The following is a 26,052-nucleotide window of genomic DNA, read 5'->3' on the forward strand; positions in this document are numbered from 1 at the left end:
GAGGCAGGGGCGTTGTTTCGGGAGAAGGGGGCAATTCCTGCATTTAACGAACAATAAATCTTATCTTATACAAAATATGGTACTTGTTAATTAAACAAAACACCCCCAAGAACTGACAACAGTCAAAATATGGCCTCAACAGTTTTTCACCAAAATAGACTAAAAAATTTATTTTCTGGATGAGCTTGAAATGTTCAAAGTTTGCCAATAGACTCAGATAAACTGGCAAAAGGGAACCTCAATTTTAGTTGAGAGGGAGGTTGGAGGCAGGGGCGTTGTTTCGGGAGAAGGGGGCAATTCCTGCATTTAACGAACAATAAATCTTATCTTATACAAAATATGGTACTTGTTAATTAAACAAAACACCCCCAAGAACTGACAACAGTCAAAATATGGCCTCAACAGTTTTTCACCAAAATAGACTAACAAATTTATTTTCTGGATGAGCTTGAAATGTTCAAAGTTTCCCAATAGACTCAGATAAACTGGCAAAAGGGAACCTCAATTTTAGTTGAGAGTGAGGTTGGAGGCAGGGGCGTTGTTTCGTGAGAAGGGGGCAATTCCTTCATTTAACGAACAATAAATCTTATCTTATACAAAATTTTGTACTTGTTAATTAAACAAAACACCCCCAAGAACTGACAACAGTCAAAATATGGCCTCAACAGTTTTTCACCAAAATAGACTAAAAAATTTATTTTCTGGATGAGATTGAAATGTTCAAAGTTTGCCAATAGACTCAGATAAACTGGCAAAAGGGAACCTCAATTTTAGTTGAGAGTGAGGTTGGAGGCAGGGGCGTTGTTTCGGGAGAAGGGGGCAATTCCTGCATTTAACGAACAATAAATCTTATCTTATACAAAATATAGTACTTGTTCATTAAACAAAACACCCCCAAGAACTGACAACAGTCAAAATATGGCCTCAACAGTTTTTCACCAAAATAGACTAAAAAATTTATTTTCTGGATGAGCTTGAAATGTTCAAAGTTTGCCAATAGACTCAGATAAACTGGCAAAAGGGAACCTCAATTTTAGTTGAGAGTGAGGTTGGAGGCAGGGGCGTTGTTTCGGGAGAAGGGGGCAATTCCTTCATTTAACGAACAATAAATCTTATCTTATACAAAATATGGTACTTGTTAATTAAACAAAACGCCCCCAAGAACTGACAACAGTCAAAATATGGCCTCAACAGTTTTTCACCAAAATAGACTAACAAATGTATTTTCTGGATGAGCTTGAAATGTTCAAAGTTTGCCAATAGACTCAGATAACCTGGCAAAAGGGCACCTCAATTTTAGTTGAGAGTGAGGTTGGAGGCAGGGGCGTTGTTTCGGGAGAAGGGGGCAATTCCTTCATTTAACGAACAATAAAACTTATCTTATACAAAATGTGGTACTTGTTAATTAAACAAAACGCCCCCAAGAACTGACAACAGTCAAAATATGGCCTCAACAGTTTTTAACCAAAATAGACTAAAAAATTTATTTTCTGGATGAGCTTGAAATGTTCAAAGTTTGCCAATAGACTCAGATAAACTGGCAAAATGGAACCTCAATTTTAGTTGAGAGGGAGGTTGGAGGCAGGGGCGTTGTTTCGGGAGAAGGGGGCAATTTCTTCATTTAACGAACAATAATTTATTTTCTGGATGAGCTTGAAATGTTCAAAGTTTGCCAATAGACTCAGATAAACTGGCAAAAGGGAACCTCAATTTTAGTTGAGAGTGAGGTTGGAGGCAGGGGCGTTGTTTCGGGAGGAGGGGGGCAATTCCTTCATTTAACGAACAATAAATCTTATCTAATACAAAATATGGTACTTGTTAATTAAACAAAACACCCCCAAGAAGTGAATTTAGGTTAATCCCAATGAAATATCACCTTCATAGAGCCTCTAGTTTATACAATAATATAATTTGGGCTATATATTTGCACCTTAGGGGCGGGGGTAAAGTATTTGGACAGCGCCCCTAACCTAATCTTAAACCCCCCCCCTCCATCCCCTAATATGCAAATATATAGCCCAAATTTTATAAGTCCAATGCATTCTATCACCCGTCACTTGTCTTTGTGGCTATGAAACCGGTTTTCTAAGATCTAACCTAAGCCTAATTTTTGAATGTGTTTCGTTTAATTAACAAGTACCGAAAAATATTGGTTCAATATTGACTTTCCTCCCGTATATTTTGTCTAAAAAAAGGTCAAGTCTGAATGAAACGAAAACTATTAGAAGCTAAGCTAGACGGACTTCCAAAACTGAGTAAATATTTACAAGTGCGTAAACATTAATTTTGCAATTACTTGAAACACAATTTTGCTGACAAGAGAAAGAAATTTTTTGACTGTGCCCTAAATAAAAGCGTACGAAATGTTCATCCACACTGACATTTTCTGAGGGGCCGACACGAAATACAGCTTTAAGAATCGATTTTACTTTAGAACCTACTCTAGTAGCTTTTTGTTTACAAAATGATGACACATGAGCATTTCCCCACCATCGTCTAATCCGAGTTTTTCGTCAAGTGTGTTTTTTTTTCCTATCTCAGTGTTACTTCGCAATTATTAATTATTGTTCGGCGTGAAATGTTATTTAATCTTTGCCAAATCTGATTGTATTATTAATTATGTATTTGTCTCTTGTTTTCTCCTTATTACTGCTCCATAACTATTAATATAATTATATCACTCGGCTATGATAATTCAAAGCGCGACATATGTCATTTTGGTCGAAAATGAGTAATGTATGTATCTTAAGTAAACTAAGCACGAGGGATCGAATGGTGCAGTCAAAATTGTCCTATCTTGCACCGTTATGAACATAAAAAGAGACATATACCAGTTTTTACAAAAGAGGATTATCCTATTGAGCATTTGTCTGATGGCATTTGTCTTATTTTTTGTTAAGGAAAAAGGAGAAAAAACCAAAAATGGATTAATTTTGAATTCACACAAAATATATTTGACAGAACAGGATAGGAATCACGTAAAGGAAAAAGGAGATATACACCATAAAATAGAATAATTTGAATTCGTTGGGAATATTTAAACTTTTATACCAGTGAAAAGAGCATAAAAAATTGGTTTAGAATATATTTCATTTATTTCCATTAGTCTCATCCTTTAGAGCTACAACAGCCGACAAACTTTTTTCTGTTTTTTTTTTCTCTCCTTGACAGTTACAAAAATGGCGTATGTCGTACTTCTAATAATCACAGCCGCACTGTGGTGATTGTAAAAAAGGTCATTCGATTATCCAATAGGATTTGTTACTTGTTTTTTATCCTTAGTACCGAAGAAATAGGAGGTTTAATAGATAAAAATTTCTGGTACTTAACACAAACCGCATAGGAACAAACCCATCAGTATCATTAGTGGTGCAGCCTTTAACAATACAGCTGAGCCGTACCTATTGCACCATCTCGGTTACACTGTTTACCTTTGTTCCCAGGCACAGCAAAGTATAAAAAGGAAGTAACAAAAGAAACAGACCTATCACTAAATTGTATATTTGGGTTGTTAAGTATCGTTCAGAATTTACGGGTAGTGATAGATGGCGTTGGTTCTTTTTTTTAGACGAACCCTAGCTTCTTCACTTATTTGTTTTCTCTAATCTTTGGCTTAGTAACAAAGGTTTACTGAGGACATTTGATATAAAACGAGAAGATATTCTCTAAATTAAAAATAAAAGAAAAGAAAAATCCTTCTCATTTTTTTTCTCAAGAAAGCCTTTTTGCCCAGTCAAAAGTCTTTCAGACATTTAGTAATTAAAAAACAAAGGTATTGCATCCAACCAGAAATTTTAAAGGTACTTGTCAGCTATTATAAACACATTCAAGAATTACGCTTAGGTTACATCTCAGAAAACCGGTTTCATAGCTACAAAAACAAGCGATGCATGATACAATGCATTGGACATACACCAGTGGCGGATCCAGGGGGGCGAGGTCCCCCCCAGGGTAGTCTAAAGTAGTGTAATTAACTTAAATAACCCAAGTTTGCGTTAATTAAAATGGCTCCTAACGCAAGTTTATCGGATCAACCTATTTTGCACCCCTCCCCCCTAAAAAATTTTTCTCAGATCAACCTGTTTTGCACACCCCCCCACCTAAAAATCCTGGATCCACCCCTGACTTAGACAGAATGCGTTGGACTTGTATAATTTGGGATAGACATTTTCACATTAGGAGTGGGGGTGGGGGTTAGCTTAGGTTATGGTAGGTTTCCATAATTTTGTTTCTAAAGCATAATTATATCATCATGTTTTGTTCTTTTTCATTAGGATTAACCTAACTTCACTTTTTGGGTGTGTTTCCAATAACAGTATCATTTTAAATAAGGACTTATAACCATTTATCTTCTCACTATCGTTTAACCTGACTTTTTTGGTTAATTATGTATTTATTATTGTCCTATGTTTTTTTATGAACTCCACAGGTGTTAATTATTGTACGGCGCGAAATGTTATCCCATCTTCACCAAATCTGATTTCATTGTTAATTATGTATTTTTCTCTTCTTTGTTCTTCTTATTACTGTTCTAATTATATCACTGTGCTGGTTGTAAATAAATCTGGTTGTAGAAAAATCGTCCTCGTTTTCTTTCTCATGAAAGCTTTTTCGCCCAGTCTTTCAGCCATTTAAATATTGAAAAACAAAGGTATTCTATCAAAATATGAATTTTAAATAATCTTGAGTGAACAAGATCTCAAAATTGGCCCTTCTTCATTACCCAAAGACTTTAAAAAATGCAGAATCTTCTAATTTTCCAAACACAAAATTAACCAGCATTTCCTACACTATTACAAACATATCAAAGTAGTAGTCCACTTGAAATAAATGCACTGGCAAATCCTCTTTCTCCATCCCATCTTGTTTAAAGCTCCTGCAACCTGAGTATTTCCTAAAGAGAAGAAAAGAGAAAGAAAATAAAGGCTTAGATTGAGTGTTTCAGCTCAGTCACTGAGATGCATAGTGAACTGGGAATGGATGATATTTCTCGAGCAAAAAAATAAATGATGTGAGGATTCACAAGGCCATCTTTACTTTGCAACGCGAACAGATCATTTTTTTTCAGTTTTTCTATTGCAGCATAATATTTGTCCCAACTACATTTCAGCCCAGGCTATACAATAAAGGCTTAGTTTGAGTATTTCAGCTCAGTCACTGAGATTCACAGTGAAGTGGGAATGGTGGATATTTCTCGAGGCAAAAAAAATTATGTAAGGATTCACAAGGTCATCTTTACTTTGCTACGCGAACAGACCAATTTTTTTTCTTTGCACCAAAGGAGACCTAAACTAAAATTATAACGTGACTTCAATATTCCAACTTGATTTACATTATTCGAAGTTTTGACCTGTCTTTTAGTTGCGTATTATAAATTGTGTTTGGTCCATATTCCCCTTCATTGCTAGCAATACTAATCCCCCCATATGATGACTGAATTAAAAGACAGATCAAGATTTCAAAATAACGTAAACAATGACATTCTGTATATTCAGCCCAGAACAAGTTTGAACCAAGTAAATAAAGGTCAAAACAGAATAAACCCTGGAAAGAGTTAACATGCTTTGGCGTTCTTTTGACCTGGGGCAAATATAAGTTTTTTAAATAAATAGACTATTTCGTTTTGCTAGATTTTATTATCAAATCAAAAAGGAACCGTTTCCTTGGTGTTACATTATTTTGATATAGCCTACCAGCATAGTTATCCTCATTTTGTTTGATTTTCCTGCTATTTGCAGTGATCAATAGTCGTCATAGTGAATATTATTAAGATATGAGCTTTTTGACTTTTGTTGTTTTATTTTGAACCTTTTATTTATATGTTCGATTAATTTAGTTTAATTTTTGCATATATTTTTGTTGATAAAGGCTTATACATATTAGGCTAACATTATCGCCTTTGGCTCCCACCTTGGACCCGAAAATCGTTTGCGTTTATTTGTTATAGTATAATTGATTCATGTATTGCCATATTAATAAGTATTGTGAATTTTAACGATTAATTTTGTCATGCCACTTGAGCCATATCTTGCAGTGGTAAGATAATGGCCACATTAGATAGTAAATGTTTCTGTTAATACTCGTTCACTTAGAAGTCTTTTTCTTTTTATTCTGTTTTCTTTTGTACATTTGCTGGCCTTGTATTTTGCAAAGTGTCTAATTGCTGTCTTTATTATTTTGTTTTATTTTACTACTCCGTCTTGTCGCTTTTGTATGACGAGTTTTCAAAGAAATAAATAAATAAATAGATAAAAAACGAAAAATGAAATGTAGGAATGACAAAAAAAAGAAAGCAGATTAACAATTGGTATATAACATACTGTTTAAGTGATGTTATTTATTTTCTTAAGTAACTGTCTATTATATGTTATAGATTATGTTATGTTAGATGCATCATTCAAGTTCTTTGTCGAATTTTGGCTTCTTTGAAACCAATATTTAGTACAGCAGATCTATCATGAACAAACCAAAGTTGATGATATGCTTGATAAAAGAAAATGAGTAGCTACTTACGAATAGATGGAGTTTCTTCACGTTGTGGAAGAATTTTCTCTAAATGCAGCATTCTAAAGACATATTTAGCTTGTGCACGCTGCCTCCTTCTCTGTGACCTCCTAGGCCTTAAAAGCAGAACATCCTCCATAACATTCAACTTGTAATATTCTATAATAAAGGTTTATTCACTACCAAATTTCAATACAGGTCAGAACTCTTTTTCATATCTAAAATATTGAAATTTGGAAAGAGCCACAGTGAGAAAAAGGAAGAAAAGTTATTTATGGTTGAACAAATTAATTTTAGATATTAGTTCTACGGCCAAACATTGGGGAGGTTCAATTTCCTAAGTTTTAAGCATTTTGTTGGTTTACAGAGCATAAAAATATAGATAAATAGGTAGAATTATTCCAAAAAAAAGAAGCATACAACAAACATACATACAGAATTAATAATCAGCATCAAATACAAAGCAAGGTTCTATGAGGCCACAGGGCCCCACACTATACTATGAAGTGCTTGAAGCCTTTGAACAAGGGAAACTAAATTGGCTTTTGTGAGATAAAATCATTGAATTATACTTGTAATATCCACTTAACCAACCATGCGAAAACTTCAGGAATAATTTTTTCTCAAGAGGATGTATTGCTGTTCCCAAGCATATTGCAGTCTACTTTGAGAGCCATAATTATTGCATTAGGATGTTTTTATGGAGAATGGCGTGAAAGCTCATAAGACAGTGACTAAATTTTGTTGAGTTTTTTGTGTGTGCATGTTTGTACACTCATTGGTCAAACCCTCGGATAATAGGAGCAGATGACTTTACTATTGGAGGAAAGAAAGAGTCGAAAAATAAGAAAATTATATTTAAGGGTGCGATTTTAAAATTCTTCTTGGGAGAGGGAGGTCCCTAGCCCACATCTGTGTCAAGGCGCATCTTCAGTCATAGTTGCACATATGCAAGTGCCAGAGGGGAGGGGGTAAAAATATTTACCCTAGAAGGGATATCTTGAAATATGCTCAGATAGGAGACCCCCCCCCTCTCCTCCCTATGAAATCAAGTTTATACTCACTGTCAATAGTAAAAAATAATGGTGAACCTTAAAAAAGTAACCAAATATGACAGAGAACTTAATCCGTCAGTTTATTATTCTGTATTAAGCAAGTCCCTAAACATCTTGCTCTTCCTAAACATCCACTTTCAAGCCAATCATAAGAATTTAATTATAGCTTTTTAAGACAACTACGAGACCTATTTTAGACTATTGTGTATATCTTACCTCCCACTGATGCAAATGTGATACAACCTGGATTTGGTGGAGTCAACAGGTGCAAAACCATCTGGATAACTGGTGTTCAAAAACTATCATATAGTAAAAGGCAAGGAAGGGGGGGGGTGGAAAATGCCAACTCTAGTATCCTGATGCCATCATAGAAAAATAACTTTGCCTCAAAAATATATTACTAAACTAATACTAATATTTTTAGTGCAAACACTAAAACTCATCAAACTACAAGTTAAGTACATTCTTAGGATCAATTTTAAATTCTTCTTTAGGGAGCTGTTTTCTATTGTTTGGATGCATCCCTCTACCCATATTAGCACGCAGGTTAGATGCATATGGGAGGAGGGGGAAAGACGATTTTTACTAGCAAAAAAGTGTTGAAATATGCTCAGGTTGGGACCACCCCCCTTTCAGCATGACCACAATTCGCACTAGGGCACGGGGACAACTGCCCCCACTAGATGAACTTTATCGTCTTTAAAAATGATGTCAAAACTAAGGTAGGCCTACATAAATCAAGCCACCACAGAAACCAATCAGTTTTCTTTTACTATACCTTTGCCTTTATGGTACTACATGGCTCATTTTTCATTTTCACTTGACTTGGGAAAACTGACTCCAACTTTGAACCCCCTCCCCAAGGATTTTGACAAAATTATGCCATTGCCTTTAAGGCAAGTCTCTACTGATTTTCAATAGCAAGAAATAATGGCAAAGCTTAAAAACAACAAAATAAAATATAAAACTTAATCAGTCAGTGAATTTCTCCCCACTAAGCAAAATCCCCTAGTTTTGCCCTCTTAAGTAATGGCAGTGTGTGGTATCAAAGACTGATTTTAGCCGCTCAAGAAATATTTTTAAGCCAATTCCAAAACCCATTTTGGACTTGGTTGGTAGTCTTACCTCCCATCCATACCCGAGTTATAAATTATTGATTGCTGGGGTTCAGAACTCAACAGCCTAGTGTATAACTGGTATCCCAAAACCACCATACTGTAAATAGCAAAAGGGGTTATAAAATACCCACTCTTTTACCTAATGCTGTTATGGAGACATTATATGGACTCAAAAATAACTTAGTAAACCCAATGCTAATCATTTGATGCAAACACTATGACCCATAAGGCAAGAGGACATCCAAAAAAGCTTTTGAAACATATTGTTAATTCCAGAACACACTAAATTTTTTTCAACTGAACAAGTGACTCAGTGAAAAATTGGTAACTGGTCCAACTACAACATCATTCATATCAAAACTGTGTACTGACTGAAACAACAAACCCTCCAAATATGAATGTAATTCCCAGTGCCTCTCAACAGGTAATTAACTGATTGATATGACATATTGCTGGCCTTCCACCCAGAGACAATTATTATTTCCCTCTGGGTTTTGCCAATTATCAACAAACAGCTGAACAGATCCAACATAGATGTTAATCATTAGTAAGTGCAAATTAACGCAATTAATCAATAAAGGTATCCTACTTAATAGCTTTACCAAAAGCCACAGCAATATTTATTTAGAACTATACACATCTGCTTTTATACACTATTTTAGCTTTGCTTTCTTGTGTTACAAGCTTTTCCTTTCTTCCAATATGTTATATTCAAAAGCAATCAATAGAAACAATCTTTAATTAGTGGGTTCACATTCCTGATGTGATTCTTGCAGTGCAGTTTTTTTTTATATTAACATCAAAACATAAACACAGGAAAAAGTAGAAATGTTAAAGCATGCAAAGGAAAATAAGAGAGGTGACTTTGCATAGTAAATTACTGAAAAAATGACCAACTTCTAGATAAGGCTACAGAAGCTTTAGTGTCTTTAGAAACCTTAAAGGCTACATTACATAATTTGTAAAAAAGCAAACTCATAGAATTGACTATCCTTTCTGATGCTCATTTATAAGAAATAATTGAAGAGAGAAGACAAGTCCCACCTTGATAGCAACCTCTTTTACCTAGCCTATTTGCAAGTGTGTTTTTGTCCCACTAACATTGCACAAATTTCTTTTTGAACCAGGCAACATTTCCATTCATAAATGAAATGAGGCTCCAAGTCTAGAAGCCTTTATCTCTGGGGATAAGGTTAAAAAATGCAGTTCTTCTTTATTCCTTCAAATGCGCCAAAAAAATTAGCCTGTATCCAAGACACCCATCATGGACACATTCTCAGGTAAAATTATGGAGAAAAGGATTTATTTTCAACTTCTATGGTTTCCATAGGGAAGCAAAACAGCAACTCACACCGAAAATAGCTCCAGGAAAAATCATTCATCTAGAGATTGCTTTCTGTCTTTTAGCAAAGTCTGTGAATGAAAGATTCAAAATCCCCAAAACAAGCAACCTTAATTTTTTAGGTTGAAGATTCATGGAATCTAATTCTAGAAGATTCACCAAAATCCAGTAAAAAATCCATTCATGGATTTGGCTTTGCCATCCTTCCCAAATACTTTTTCCAGCTGTTAGACATTTCCTCCCTTACTACATTGTCCAAATTGACATAAATATCATGAAATGTTTCAAGCTGGTCTTATCCAGGTTGAGCATTCTTCTATTAGATTCTTCGCTTGTTTAACAGTAGCTACTTCAAACTTTTGCCAAACCAGAGACTCAGCATACCTTATTGATTACTGCCATGACATCTGTGACCATTCTTACATCTAAACTTTCAACTCTTACAATATTTTTAGTATTGGGATTAAATTTAGGGAGCAATTCATAATTCCATTACATCCTGTTTTGCCCTTCTCTCTCTGCCCTTCAATCTTGTTCTGCCCTTCTAATATTTTAGCTTATTACCCTGCTTTCTAGTGCCTCTGAGAAATTAGGATTAAAGGTTTTGGTTCTATTATCTTGATGATGCTCTAGTCTTAGCTTTTTTTTTATCTTGCATTCCACTACAGCATGATTTAAATGTGTTGGTTAATTGGTGTAAAATAGAGAATTTTATTTTGAAAATTTCTTTCACAGAAATTTTTTGTTTTTTTTATTAATCCAGAAAAATGCTATGTAGTTCATTATTTAGTGAATGTAGTAGTATACCAGTACTCCATTACTGATGTAATGATAAATTTGGTTGATTCTATTAGGGACCTTGGTATTGTTTCTGATAACCAGTTGAGTTTTGATAAACAAGCCTTACTTGTATCACATAAAGCCACAGTTTATTTTGAATCAAAAATAATGTTTAGAGGGTTTAATTTGTATAGCTTTACCATACTGTATAAGACATGATACAACCAATAGCGAAATACCGCACATCTTTATAGTATCCAACAAGAAAATTTGATTCACAGCTTATTGAAAAAGTGCAAAAGCAGGCATCAAAGTTTTTTCCCTATTTGAAGTATTTGCCTATTGAGTGAAGTCTATAGTTCTTGGGCCTATCATCTCTGCAATTCAAAAGGGATAGATTAGACCTAGTTAAAAAACTTCAAATTATATATAAAAATACAACACTGATGGAGTAATAAAGAAAGGAGAAAGAAACAAATGAATTTTGACAAAAAAAAACAAAACAAAGAAGAACTGACAAGAAAAAAAATACAAATAAGGGCAATTATACACAAGAACAAACATGATCAACAAAGGACAATTTCAGAGGTACTTTCACCAATAATCTGCCTCCAATATCTCTCATTTCTTTCCTGCGCCATGAACACTGGACTAGCAACTCCGTACCGCAAGGATAGGGAGCTGTTGCAAGTCCAGAGAGGTGAACATAGCAAATATTTTGCTTTACATTTAGAAACACGGCCATATATCCTTAATATCTGAAGCAGTAAGAAGAGACCAAAATGGTGCAAGGGCGAGTAGATGCAGAACAGCATATGCATTATAAACACTAGTTAAGATACGGCGGTTAAATTTTAACTTCAACGCAACTAGCAAACCATATACATTCCTAAATTTTCTTGCAAAAAAATCTTTTGGAAGTTGAAGCATGGTGCAAAGATTTGACCCAATTGGTACACCGAGATACGTCAGTGTATCTTGTGCTTTAATAACATGTTCACCTAACTGAACATTTGTTAGGCGATCTAAACAGTGATTGAACACCAGGAACTCAGTCTTACTCTCATTAAATCAAAAACAAATACGTTTAAACTCACTATCAAGAATTTGAAAATTTTGCTCAATTCCAAAGGCTGTTCTGCTAATATCAAGGATGTCATCCATATAGTTAGCTAGCAAAACATCAATACCTTTAAATATACATGTGGTTAGAACATTCTGTTGTGGCACAATGACAGTGTTATTAAACAGGGTTGGGGAAGTAACAGTGCCTTGTCTAATGCCCTTTTTCACTGGAATTGAAGGAGTAAGTTCCACCATATCAGGTGACACAATGACCTTAACTCTGGCATTTAGCTTTTTAGACATATCACGTATTGATTTGAAGACAGAAATATTTAATCCATGCTTATAAGCAGTCAAAAAGATATGCAAATGTATGCCTTTGTCAAAAGATCTAGATACATTTAACCCAGCAAAATATAATACCTCATTATTTTCATGAGCATGTAGAAGTAAATTAGCAATAAAATGGTGAGCATGGTTGCAGCCTACTCCTTTCTTGAAGCCGAATTGGTTATCCGGTGTATAACACTCTAATACACCAGCACAATAATTGGCCTTAAAGTGACACCATAATTGGCCTTAAAGAAGAAAATTGGTGTTGATAATTGATAATTTATCTGTGATTGATAATTTGAGGTGTTGAAAACTTATCTTTTAGTTATTTTATTCAGTTTCACCATTATTTGCCAACATAGCAGAATTCATTAAAATTGAATAAGAAAAGGGTTTTGAGAAAGGTTGGACAGGGTTATTTCGCAAATCAGTCCATTAAATCATGGAACATGTTACCTGACCATATCATCTCAATAAATAAGTTCCAGCTTTTAAAATTAGCTTTGGTTGGGACCTTTTTATGAAGGGCAGTATATAGAGCCATAATATTTATGGCATTTGTATGATTTGTTTTACTCAGTACCCCTAAAATGAGGTTCATGAATTTGTCTCTGTGTGTAGTCTGGTGCATTTGCTTATTTTTGTAGTGTTCAGCCTATGGAGTTTATTTGTTATTGGGGTACCAATCAATACCCAGAGGTCCAATTCTTGTTTATTGTTATTTTGTAACAAGATAAGCACATGGCCTACTCTGTTTTTTGTTTAAAATACCCCCTGCTCTGTTTTTTGCTCCATTGTCCCCACCTTCCCCCAAACCCTTAAATGGACTCAGAGTTTCCTCACAATAGCCTAAATATCAATTTCTTGCATTGAAAAAAAGAACTCATCCCCATTCAATATACCCAAAAACAAAACTGTCCCCATTTAATATGTGTAGAAACAAAATTGCTGAACTTGATAAAATCACATATAGGCCTATGAAGCATTTCCTCTAATACTGCAACTACCTTGTAGAATATATAGAGACAAAAGAAAGAGGGCTAAATAGTCTTAACTGACAAGCCTCTTTACTGTCAAACTCAAGAAGAGGAAGCCATCATCTTTTCTTGCAACAGGTAGAACATCCTACCCAAACAACAGACAATGGAAGATATTTATTGAAGACTAAACACTACCCAATACATCCAAGACTACAAATTATTTACTTTTACAGAGTCAAATAAAACCCTAGACTAGTAGGCTATTATGGAAACCTTCAGACCTAAATGATCAGAGTATTTCTCTCATTTGAGAAATAAGAGTGTTCTGGTAAAATATGATCTACTGTCTCTTCAATATTTATACACCTGTTAAAAGAACATATTTTCTTTTCTGAAAGATAGTACAATGGCTGATGTGACCTAATCATTCCATCCCCAGTCCTCAACAGAAAATAATATTGGCTATTTTTCTATTGGAATAGATCAGGCACTGGAGAATACAATACAAAGCAAATATTAAAACATATGTACTTGTACTAGCAATACAGGTAACCAACCTTCAAAGAAATAGGGTGGTGAATAAATCACCAATTTTCAATCATTTTGAATTGAAAAGCCTGAGAAGCCATTACTATTTAAATCCTTTGCTGTAAAAGAGTAATATCTGGAATTACTCTCTCTTGCCTCTTCATAATGCTGGAAAAGATAATTTTATAGCAAGAGCATAACAATTGAACCTGGACAAAGTCCAGGAGCTCTATTTTGTATCAATACATTATTCTATTTGGAAAAGGTACTCATTGATGTCCTTCTATCATTAAATATGTAGCAGTCCATATTTCTGACCTACAAATAAAATGAACATACAGCTCAATGTATTTTTTTTTTTGCAATTTCTGAATATAATAATCACTTTTTTTACAAATTCAATTTTAACCTAAGCTTTCTAACCTTATCCAAATACAGACCTATAGCCCATGTTATATATTTCCCATGTGTTTATTGATTCTCAATTTTATCACCATCAATTGCATTTATAGGTACACCAGTTTTAACAAGAGTGATGCTAACATAGGTACATAAGCTGTATCTAAAATAAGAGAAAAAAGCATCATCTCTGAGGGTCTATAAATGACTTAAAATTGAATGTTCAACAAAAGCAATTAGCCTATTATATTTGAAAGGAGTGTAAAAAGGGGGTGAACTTCTAGTCTAGCTACTTTTTGTTATCTTGGAAATGCAATAGGTTAGGAAAAAGAAATCATTAGGGATGTGTCTACAGACTAGAGCATCTCCTGGTAAAGTATTTTGAAGTACCTACCTCCACTCCTTCTCTATATAGAGGACAGTGACCTCTGATGACCTTTAAACATTGTTGTGTTATTAAAGTGAAACCTTGAAAAACAGATCTTCTGCTTAAAGGAAGTACAAGAAAACTATTTTCAGCTTCACACCTTTGCTCAAAACCAATTTATGAAGTTTCAAAGATCTGCTAATGCATTTTCTAAATTTAGAAAAAAACTAGTGGTATGTAAATGACAAAGAAACTTGAAGAAACGCCATTGGAGAAAAAGGGATAAGCCAGGCCATTATAAAAAATATGTCATAGCCTGCAAATAAAATAAGGAATCTCACCAAACAACTGTACCATAATTTTGAGACAAGACTTGCCAACCAAGCCAACCAAAGCAAGTTGAACCCTAAGAAATTTTGGAATTATGTATCAAGCAGTGATCACAACCAGATATCCATAAAACACTTAACAACAAGTGACAGAAACAAAGTCATTGGCACACAAAGTATAGCTGATCTTCTAAATGAGCAATTTGCATCAGTCTTCACAAATGAACCTGATAATGGTCCCATTCCCAACTTAAAGTACAACATCCAGAAGCAAGTGAGTTCCATTACAGTTGCTGCTTCTGTGGTTGAAAAACAACTCAAAAGCTTGGACATCAACAAAAGTGCTGGTCCTGATAACATTCATCCTCATCTGGTAAAAAAAAAGCTGCTCATGAAATTGCCCCTGCACTATCTATACTTTTTCAAAATTCTCTTGATCATAAGTGTGTCCTCTCCCAATGGAAACTAGCCTATATCACACCTATCTTTAAAAGGGGACTAGATCCAAAGCTGAAAATTATAGACCTATCAGCCTCACATCTTCTGTTGCAAAAGTCCTTGAGAGGATTGTTAATGATGCACTTCTTCAAAACCTTGTTATTAACAAAATTATCTCCAACAGGCAGCATGGGTTTCTTCCAGGACAATATGTGGAAACTAACCTTCTAGACACTTATGAACAGGTTACCCAGTTAGTGGACAAAGGCCTTCCTGTTGATTTGATTCTTTTAGACCTAGCCAAAGCATTCAATAAGGTCCCAAATAATCGGCTTCATTTTAAGCTAATAGCAGCAGGAATCCACCGTGAATTAGTAGACTGGCTAATGGACTTCCTGATTGGTAGATATCAGACTGTAAAGCTCTTTACAACAGATAGCAAATGTACCTACTCCCAGCCCTGTAATATTCTAAACAGTGTTCCCCAGGGACCAGCTTTGTGACCCATATTGTTTCTTCTTTATATAAATGATATGATTACTGAAGTCAACAACCACTTAACCCTTTATGTCAATGACTCAAAACTATTTGGTGTACCTGATAAATCATCCATACATTCTCACCTTGACCACATTCAGGCATGGACAGATAGGTGGTTTCTCTCTTTCAACATATATACATGCATCACCATTCATTTTGGTCATAATAACCCTTTGCACCAATACACTATGAATGATAACCAGACATCATCCCCTATTCCCCTCCAAACTGGCACCAGTGGCAAAGACCTGGGAGTCACAATAGATAATCTTCTGAAGTTCCATGAACACTCTGCAAAAACTGTTTCCAAAGCAAATTCTACCCTTGGACTAATAAAAGAACTTTTACTAGCTAATCAAATAGAATCTCCTTGAAGCTATACAAGGTAATTGTGAGACCAGTTCTTGACTTTGGAACCTGCCTTGCTGGTCCTTTTTACAAAGGTGGTATACAGTCAAATGAAGGTGTACAAAGGAGGGCCACCAAGTGCATCACTGAACTTGGTGAGAAACCATATAGTGAAAGACTATCTAGCCTAAAACTCTCATCTTTGACCTTCCAATGCAAGTGGGGTGACATGCTACTCACATACAAATTTGTCAAATAACCCCCAAAAAAACCTTTTACCCAGTTACACAACAACAGACAAACACAAGGTCATTTAAAAAGCTTCATAAGCCCAGAGTTAACAGTAAAATCAGACAAGACTTGTTTAGCCAAAGGGTCATCAATAATTGGAACTGTTTAAGCAAGGAGACAGTGTCTTCAACATCAGCTGAAGTTTTTAAAAGGAGACTAGACAAAGAATGGGAAGCCGAACCTTCAAGATACAACTGAAGCTGCCCATCATCTATTTACCGGTTATGTGTCTCATAAATAGTGATTAATATATATATATATATATATATATATATATATATATATATATATATATATATACTGGATCTGTTGTGCTCCGGGTCAATGATGGCAAAAATTCGTCACTGTGTTAGGGCCCAGTGACACACCATAGGAGAGGTCTGCTGGAGAGATGCAATTTAAGCCCACTCGGTAGCAGTGGCCACGAGGTTGGTATGGCCTGTAAAGACCATTCTCAGTGGTATAGAGCTGACACCGCCGCACAACAGCAACTTTGGATTGAGTATGCGAGATGGTTGGGTATGACAAGCGGCATCAGCCTCCTAGCAAGACACTCATTATGATAAAGTTGGCATCAGTCAGTAGTTGAGTGGGACGGACAGTCCCACTCATATTTCCATGGCTTGTTAGTCCATTCCTTGTCAAGTCTGGACTTGAAGGACGCAGCCGTAGGTGCAGTCACCGTTTCAGCTTGAAGACTATTCCTATTGTTGACAACACGCTCAGAGAAGAAGTGTTGCCCCGTTCGTGTTTTGACAAAACGTTTTGACAGCTTATGTGAGTGTCCTCTTGAATGGTGCTGACTTGAATGTTTGGTAAAGAGGGGGTTATTTGGTTGTGCGTTATACTTGTAGGTCAGCATCATATCACCACGGCGGCGTCTGAAGACGAGTGTTGGCAGCTGCATGTGTTCCAGTCTCTTGTTGTACGGGAGATCTCGTAGGCCAGCTATGCACTTCGTGGCATGTCTCTGAACTCCTTTGATTAGACTGGTATCATTCTTATAAGAAGGGGAGGGGAGACACGTACCAAAATCCAAAACAGGTCTAACTATAGCCTTATAGAGCCTTAGAAAGACTGTACAGGAGCGGCTGGTTATAGTATGTTTGAGGAGACCAAGGCTTGAATTTGCTTTTGAAACTACTTGTTGCCAGTGGCTGTGGAACTTCAGTTGTTCATCTATCAGCACTCTTAGATCTCTTTCTTTGGGACTTGTCTTTAGTACTAAGCTAGCCAGTGAATTGGGATCGGACATTTTGTACTGGTGACGGGGGTTGTTGCTTCCAAAGTGAAGGACACTGCACTTTGATGTGTTGAATTCAAGTAGCCAGTCTTGTGCCCACGCTTGGATTTTATGAAGGTCACACTGCAGACTTTGTTGGTTTGCAGGCCCAAACAGCTTGGAGTTGTCAGCATAGAGAGTGATGTTGTTTTCTGTTCCGTTCATCATATTGTTGATGTATATAAGGAATAGGGTAGGGCCCAAAACAGTACCTTGGGGGACTCCGCTTACAACATCACATGGTTTGGAGAAGACCTTGTCGCCATTAGTTGTGAAGAGTCAAACCTGCTGACTCCAACCAGTCAGAAAGTCCATGACCCAATTGACCACATCCGAGTGGGTACCTGCTGCTAAAAGTTTCAATCTGAGACGGTTGTGTGGTACCTTGTTGAAAGCCTTGGCTAGGTCCAGTAAAATCAGGTCCACAGGGATTCCTTTCTCCAGGTGATCTGTTATGGTGCTGTATGTCTCAAGGAGATTGGTCTCAACCAATTTTCCTGGCAGAAATCTGTGCTGGTTGGGGGAAAGTATATTATTATTACGGAGATTTGTCAAAATATCAGCATTCACAATCTGCTCAAGGGTTTTTGCCACTGCTGAGGTCAGACTGATGGGTCTGTAGTTTATGGCTTTGGTGCGGTCACCTTTCTTGAATATTGGGGTGACATGGGTCAACTTCCAGTCTTTGGGTACCTTTTTTGAGTCAAGCAACAGTTGGAATATATTGCATAGTGGTTGTACAATTTCTTTGGTAAGCTCCTTCAATAGTCTTGGGTGCAAGTTATCAGGACTGGCGGACTTATTGATGTCTAGCGCTTCAAGTTGCTTTTGGACGACAGGGGGGGAAGTAGAATAGGTGGCATTGGGTTAGGGATGTTGTATGATGGGCTATGACGAAGAGGACCATCTGGTTCATTGGCGAAAACCAACACAAACTGCCTGTTGAGGAGTTCGGTGATGTCCTTCAAGTTGGTCACTTCCTTCCTATCATCTGTACTGAGTTCTTTTACTGACCGTCTGCTGTGGTTCTTACTTGATATGTACTTCCAGAATTTCTTCAGGTTATTCTTACTATCATCAGCTAGCTTGGACTCGTACTGTGCGTAAAGTTATATATATATATATATATATATATATATATATATATATATATATATATATATATATATATATATATATATATATATATATATATATATATATATATATATATATATATATATATATATATATATATATATATATATATATATATATATATATATATATATATATATATATATATATATATATATATATATATATATATATATATATATATATATATATATATATATATATATATATATATATATATATATATATATATATATATATATATATATATATATATGTGTGATATATACCTATATATATAGAGGGGTGGGGGTAAAATTCATTTCTGACAAAAATTATTATTGTATTGGGAAAAAGTATAGAAAAAAGCATCAAAAAGTATGTTTATTTTATTTGTAAGTCAATAATATGAAATGCAAAAAAATTACCTAAAATTCTACACAAATTGCATTTTCAGAACTATAACCAGGAAAAAGAAACAGATAATTGAAAATTAAGATAAACTGTTGTTTTATCAAAATTTCAATATTTAGGCCTAAAGACCTGTAAAAAAGGCAAATTTCTAAAACTCAAAAATCAGAAGAGGGCTAATATAGGCCTAGACACTTGGCAATACCTTCCCACAGAATTTTTTTGGCCATGGATTCATTACTAGTTGTTTTTAACTCATATTTCTGTCATGTAGGCAAATTTCATGACCCTCTAGAGGGAGAAGGAGTGGAGGTAGGTACTTCAAAATACCTTCCCGGGACATACTTTAGCCTGTAGACCCATCCCTGAAAGTCTCATTGTCCTAACCTAACCCATTTCCAAGATAGCCAAAAGTAGCTAAAGTAGAATTTTACCTAGAATTTTACCAAATAGCCTATTAATCTGAGTCTTGGAGTAATTCAGTCCAGAAATATGTATCTTGACAACTGTTGTGATAGGCAGTATTTGACAGAAAAAAAATCAGTTAGCCTATGCTAATACCTCAAAACTTTTCTAAAAACTATATACTATTAAACTATAGTAAAAATAACGCTTTAATTATATAATTATATTAATATACACTTTTACAAGCCATCTATTAAAATTTATTTTCTGTTATATTTTTTTATTTAATTTTTAAGCGACGTGACTTTTTTAATTTTTTTGCCATTTGGCCATATTTTTTAATAAAACGAAAATTTTTTCATATATTTTAAATTTTTGTATTTAAAACTCTGCACTAATCTCCTCAGAGACCTGTCCATTCAGGAACGGGATGATTCCCCTCTCGCTGTACAGCCTAGGGGACTTCAGTTGCTATCTAATCTTCACTTCTTATTCTTCAAGTACGTATAAAGTCTCTTCTTTATGTTCTGCTTTCAAATTTCCATTTTTCTTCAAAAATCCTAGTACAATAAGAGTCATTACAATCGTCTGGTAGTAGAGGAAGCATCACCATATGCCTATATTTAGTCGGTTCTGCAGGAAATGCTTGCCGAACAGTCCACTGTGGCGCGTAGGTCGTAAGACCTCTTGCGCAGGAGCGCACCTACCGTGGGGCCCTGCCCCCCCCCCTAGACTTTGAAAATTATCTTTTATTTATATTTAACAGCCACTTTCTATCTTAGTTATGTGCTAAAATCCACCAGCGAGACTGGATAAATTTTCCTTTTTAGTCGTCGCGACTTTTGATCTATTTGTAGAAATATTAAATAACACTTTTACTTTTTGATGACCTTGCTTTGAAATGTCCTGTCTGTCCCACTCGGGGGCCCCACTAAGTTTCCCATTATGAAAAAATATTTTATTTACATGTCAAAAAGCGTTAATAATATAATATAGTGCAAAATCGTTGACCATACAATTTATTTATATTTTAGGTTTTTTTCAAATAATAACTTATGAGGTTATTATTTTATTTGTTTTTTATTATTAATAATTCCTACTAACAATCTTATTAATAAGTGAAACAATACTTTAGTTTTTTATTTAATTTGACAATGGTGGACCTAATTAATAAACTGTATCTTGTTACTGTGCTCAAAGGGTTGCGTGAGAAGAGATAAATTAACCAACCTATGACAGTCAGTCGTAAACACGAGGACAAATCACTGTATCAGATAAACCTGAAAGTTGTTTATAAATCCCGTACTGATAACTTTTGTTTTAGGTAGTTTTTATCTCTGTTGTTTTTTTGGAACCTTAATTAAAAAAAGATCGAAAAAAATAATTGTCCATCACTCGTACAGGTTCGAGAAGGTTGGACAGTTATCTAACGGATAATTAGTTTACCTATTTCACTAGTCTCTATGATAACAAATTTGGAAAAATTGTCTAGGTATCAACCAAATCTATCTTTGTAACATCAGACCCCTCCCGTTTTTTCTCGAATGTTTACTAGACTATGTTATTAAAATCAATATAAGTCTTTATAAAATTAAGTGTCTATATATATTCATTTTTATGTATATAAAACAAAATTAAACTAGCATCACTGTTTGACAGAAATAATTCTAGTTTGAATTATTGAATTACGAATTACTTTCAAGGCCAAAATCTCTAAGTTAGAAGTGTCAAAGACAGTCAATCTTAGTAAATCTGCAGACGTAGTAGCTGTGTCTGGAATTTCAGTCACTCATAGACAAGCGTGAGAAGGACTCTACTTACTAATAATCGGCGTGGTCTAAAGTTCTACAGGGCGATAAATGTATCTTTTATGACGTCTCTAAGTTTGGTAGGCAGGAGGTTTGCTGTAGTAAGAGCTTGAATAGAGCTATTTTACTAGGAACCTATTTAACCTTTTTCTTCTAACCAGTCGATCGTAAATTATAAGTCCTTGGGAATATCAGATACTCCTGACTAACACAAACAGCAGTCGGGGGGGGGCAATTTTAATTTAATTTATATATATATTTCTGAGGGCACCAAAACCTGCCTCCAGCCTCCAAATTCCATCCTTATGGCTGAATTTTGGATTACATCCAATCTCACAGTTGTGGAATAGCAAGCTTCCATATAGTGTTGAGTAGTATTCCACTTTAGGCATAATATATTTTGTATAATATTGAATAAGGAATTCTGCTGAGAAACCTCCGGATATAAAAGCTAAAATCTTCATTATATATAGTCGTTTCAGGCATGCTGATTTAAGATACATCACATGGTTCTTCCAGGTGAGCTGATTGTCCACCACGACGACGCGTATTTGTGCGTCATTCACATAGTATATCAGATTGTCATGAATCTATTTGGTTGGGAAGGCTCTAATCCTTTTCCGAGAGAACAAAAGTACTTTATTTTTCACTAATGAAAAATTCAAGTCGGCTTCTTAAGCCAATTGTATCAGTTCTTTAATACATTTTATAGTGTTTTCTTTCTGTTTTCAGTTTCTCGTTAATTAGCCCAGACAGTGTAATCATACAAAAAGAAAGGTCCATCATAATCTTTGTAAATAAAATTTCCGTCAAATTATAATCCAGTCTCTATACAAGGTCCCACGTATAACCCTTGAGGGATCCCGCTTTTGGATAAAACGATAGTCTCTGATCCGGTTTCTCCAGTTCTGACTTTGGCTCTTCTTCCTTTCAGATAATCTTCCAATAACGTGAGAATTTGACCTTTAATTTCTGCGGTTATTAGGCCTCCCCTCATATTTCTGTGAAGCATGCTGTCAAAATCACCCTGAATATTTAATAAAACAGCTGCTATTATACATCCATTTTGAAAATTGAATAGTGCCTCCTGTTTCAAGCATGTAGGACTGTCCTCTGCGCTTCTGTTTTTATGAAAGCCACATTGGTTGTCAGGATTTTTTTTCTGGTCCATCACAACTTCTAGCCTTTTTTTTATCATCCGTTAAATCACTTTTAAAATCACAGGCGAGAAGGTAATGTATCTGTGGTTTTTAATCTTTGAAGCTAAGATGTTGGGAGTAATTTAACAACTTGTGGTAATATTTCATCAGGTCCTGGAGATGTATTTGGCAAGTTTCTTATTACACTCCTCAGTTCTTGTTCAGAAAAAGGTCTGTTGTATGCCTCATCTTTTACCTGTGTCCCAAACTGGCCGGCTGTCATCTCCCTCCCTCTCTCCGGGTGGGAATTTTGTTCTTTTCGTCCAATCACAAAGCACATGAACTTAGAAGCTGCATAAACTGTGTGATGTTAGTTTAAAATACTTGTAGTAACAGAAAGTCTGCTATTGGTCCTTCTTATGGGCATAAGTGAAGTTTACCTATTTTTAAGCGATAAATAAAACTTTTTTGTGGTATTTCTAGAGTAAAGATTATTTATGAAAATAATCCATGATGTTCTCTTAGCTTCAAGCACTGTTTTCCGGAGCTTGGCATATGCTCTGTTTTTTTTTTCAATATGATTTTTTAGACTCCATTCCGAAATATATATTCTTCTTTTTTTCATAAAAATCCCGCTTGGCTTCAGAGCATTCTTTGTTCCTTTGCGAGCACTTCCTTTGTGAGTATATCCTTTGGCTACAGAATACTAAGTAAATTGTTGTTGTCTCTCCTGTCTGACAGAGAACTGGCAATGATAAACTTAATGAAGACTTTCATACCTATGTATCATTCATTTGACAGATGCTTTCAATTGATGTGTCAAATGACCACATTCTAATTTTCTTACCATTACGTTTTCTTTACCATTATACTACTACTAACAACTCACCACAGCGCCAAGCCGCCTGAGTCCAACACAACTACGCACGATCCTCCTCCCTCCCAAGATTTTCACAGCCTCATTAAGGACAGTCTCTTTTTACGGACAAAAGTAACATCACTCTGTATTGGTTATGGTATCCCACCACAAATGAAGATACCAGAAGGTATTAGTGAACACATATGTGATTGTTTCATGTAGCCTAGCATTTTCACTGGTATGCTTCATAAAGCTTCATAGAATTAGTCCAAAACCTAGATAAGTTCTTATATAGAAATTTCTCTCTTTTTTTCATTACTTTTTTTGAAAATCCTATTTTTTGCAAAGTCTTTTTATTAATTTCTGTTCATTATTTATTGACATTGATAATAATAATAATTTATTTTTGACCCACTAACAATTATAAAAAAGTGGAGTAACAAAAGAAAATAAAAAGTAAAGACATACAAAAACAAAACACATGCAAAACAATATCAATATAAAAACTACAAATACAAATCAAAACAATTGCACAAGAGGATGAAAAGGACCCAACCGCTTGCAGGTCTCATCTTTTAACTTGGAGTCCAACTTATTATATGACGTCAATATATCAGTTGCATTAAATATTCGAATAATCTTACGGTTTCTCTACCAACGAGGCAAATACAAAAGATATTTACAATAACGGAAGTACAAAACTCTAATATCCTGCATATCACTATTATTTAAAAACGCGTGCAAACCTGATAGAAAAAGAATGGAATGGTCACAATACGTAGAATAGAGTTTAGCCAATGCCTTACGAGAATGTCGGCCGCGATTTGGAACAATTTTAGCATAAACTGCTTTAAGCTTATTCTTAATATCTGCAAGTGCACTAGCACGGATAGCTGAAATAGAAGAGCAGATACTAATCCCGAGCCAACGCAACGCAGGAGCCAGCTTAATTGAAAAAGAACTACAACTCAAATCACTACTTGGGTTATTAGCATTGAAAACTAAATATTCACATTTTTCAGCATTAAGCACGAGGCCAATTTTTTCCAAAGCTTAGAAACAAACTGGGTAGACTTAGCTAGGGTGAATTTTGAACGGCTAATAAGTAATAAATCATCTGCATAAGCAATATAAGATAAATTAGTTAGACCCATAAAACACGACGGAAAAATACAAGAAAGCACAGGGTATAAACAAGCATTAAAAAGGTATGGTGACAGAACCCCTTCCTGCCTAAGTCCAGACCGAATTGGAATATTACCAAAAAAGATCTCTCCTGACCGAAGTCGAACATATGAATTTGCATACCAAAAACAAAGGACACATATAACAGATGAATTCACTCCAAGCTGGGTAAGAGAATACCATAGTTGGCTGTGACAAAGCGAATCAAAAGCTTTTGAAATATCTAACGCACATAAATGAACTTCAGACCTCTCTCTCTCTCTCTCTCTTAAGTATTGTATAAATGAACTTCAGACCTCTCTCTCTCTCTCTCTTCTCTCTCTCTCTCTCTCTCTCTCTCTCTCTCTCTCTCTCTCTCTCTCTCTCTCTCTCTCTCTTAAGTATTGTATGAACAAAATTGAACTTTTTTAAGATTATAACTTCCTTAAGTTTTAAGAACATATTCCATAAATATTTAGTAAAAGTAGTTTTTAAATATTTATCATTTGCATGTATGACGATATCAACTTCATATCGAACATGATGTTCTTCAAAGAATACAAAACAGGATTTCGTTCACGGTTTATATTCAAATGTGAGTCATGTCATTTATAAGTAACTATCCACACTGAAAAGCCAACTGCACCTCAAAGGATTAGTAGAAAATCAATTGAAAATAAGCAGGAAATTACTGGTGAAAAACGCAAAAGAGCCAATTTGTTTTTGTAATTCCAATGAAGAAAAAGCAAAAAATCGAAACAGGGACAGCAAATATTAATAAAGAGGCAGTGATCGGAGCAATAAATGGCGGCTTAAGTCATGCTCAACTTATGTTAACATTGGGTGAAATTCATAGCTTTCAGCCCTCCCCCTGGGGATTTCGGGAGATTAAGTCATCCTAAAAGACATTCTTATGATATTTTCGAACATGCTGAACAAAATGGCTATATCAAAATTTTGATCGGGTGACTTTGGGAAAAAATGAGCGTGGGAGGGGGCCTATTTGCCCTCAATTTTTTGGTCATTTAAAAACGAGCGCTAAAACTTTTAATTTCCGTTCGAATGAGCCCTCTCACGATATTCTAGGACTACTGGGTCGATACGATCACCCACGGGGGAAAAAAAAAAAAACACGCATCCGTGATCTTTCTTCTGGCAAAAAATGCAAAATTCCACATTTTTGTAGATAGGAGCTTGAAACGTCTACAGTAGGGTTTTCTGTTACGCTGAATGTGATGGTGTGACTTTCATTAAGGTTCTATAGCTTTTAAGGGGTCCCTCCCTCTTTTTTCGAAAATCAGCCAAACTTTCTCAGGCTCGTAAATTTTGATAATTCGCAATACTGTGCACGGTAGATATTATTTTTGATGTAATTGGGGTTTAGCTGAAACAATCTCCAATTTTGTTGGTTGCCCAAGCATTAAACTATGAAGAATGTTTTCTAACCAAAA

The 26,052-nt window shown here is 35.2% G+C and overlaps 1 protein-coding gene across 1 annotated transcript in view; it reads right to left on the reverse strand.

Annotated features, from left to right (window-relative positions):
- slim (scruin like at the midline) overlaps positions 1–6,663 on the reverse strand; it is a 45,088-nt gene extending 38,425 nt beyond the window's left edge. Inside the window, exon 1 of the mRNA XM_089097366.1 lies at positions 6,514–6,663. Within this exon, the coding sequence (XP_088953492.1) occupies positions 6,514–6,643 (130 nt within the window). The 5' untranslated portion in view covers positions 6,644–6,663. The remainder of the gene's footprint in view (positions 1–6,513) is intronic.
- Between the last annotated feature and the right edge of the window lie 19,389 nt (positions 6,664–26,052).

This window comes from Artemia sp. Qi Xiang Cuo, chromosome 1 (assembly GCF_049724085.1).
Source record: "Artemia sp. Qi Xiang Cuo chromosome 1, ASM4972408v1, whole genome shotgun sequence".
NCBI lineage: Eukaryota > Metazoa > Arthropoda > Branchiopoda > Anostraca > Artemiidae > Artemia > Artemia sp. Qi Xiang Cuo.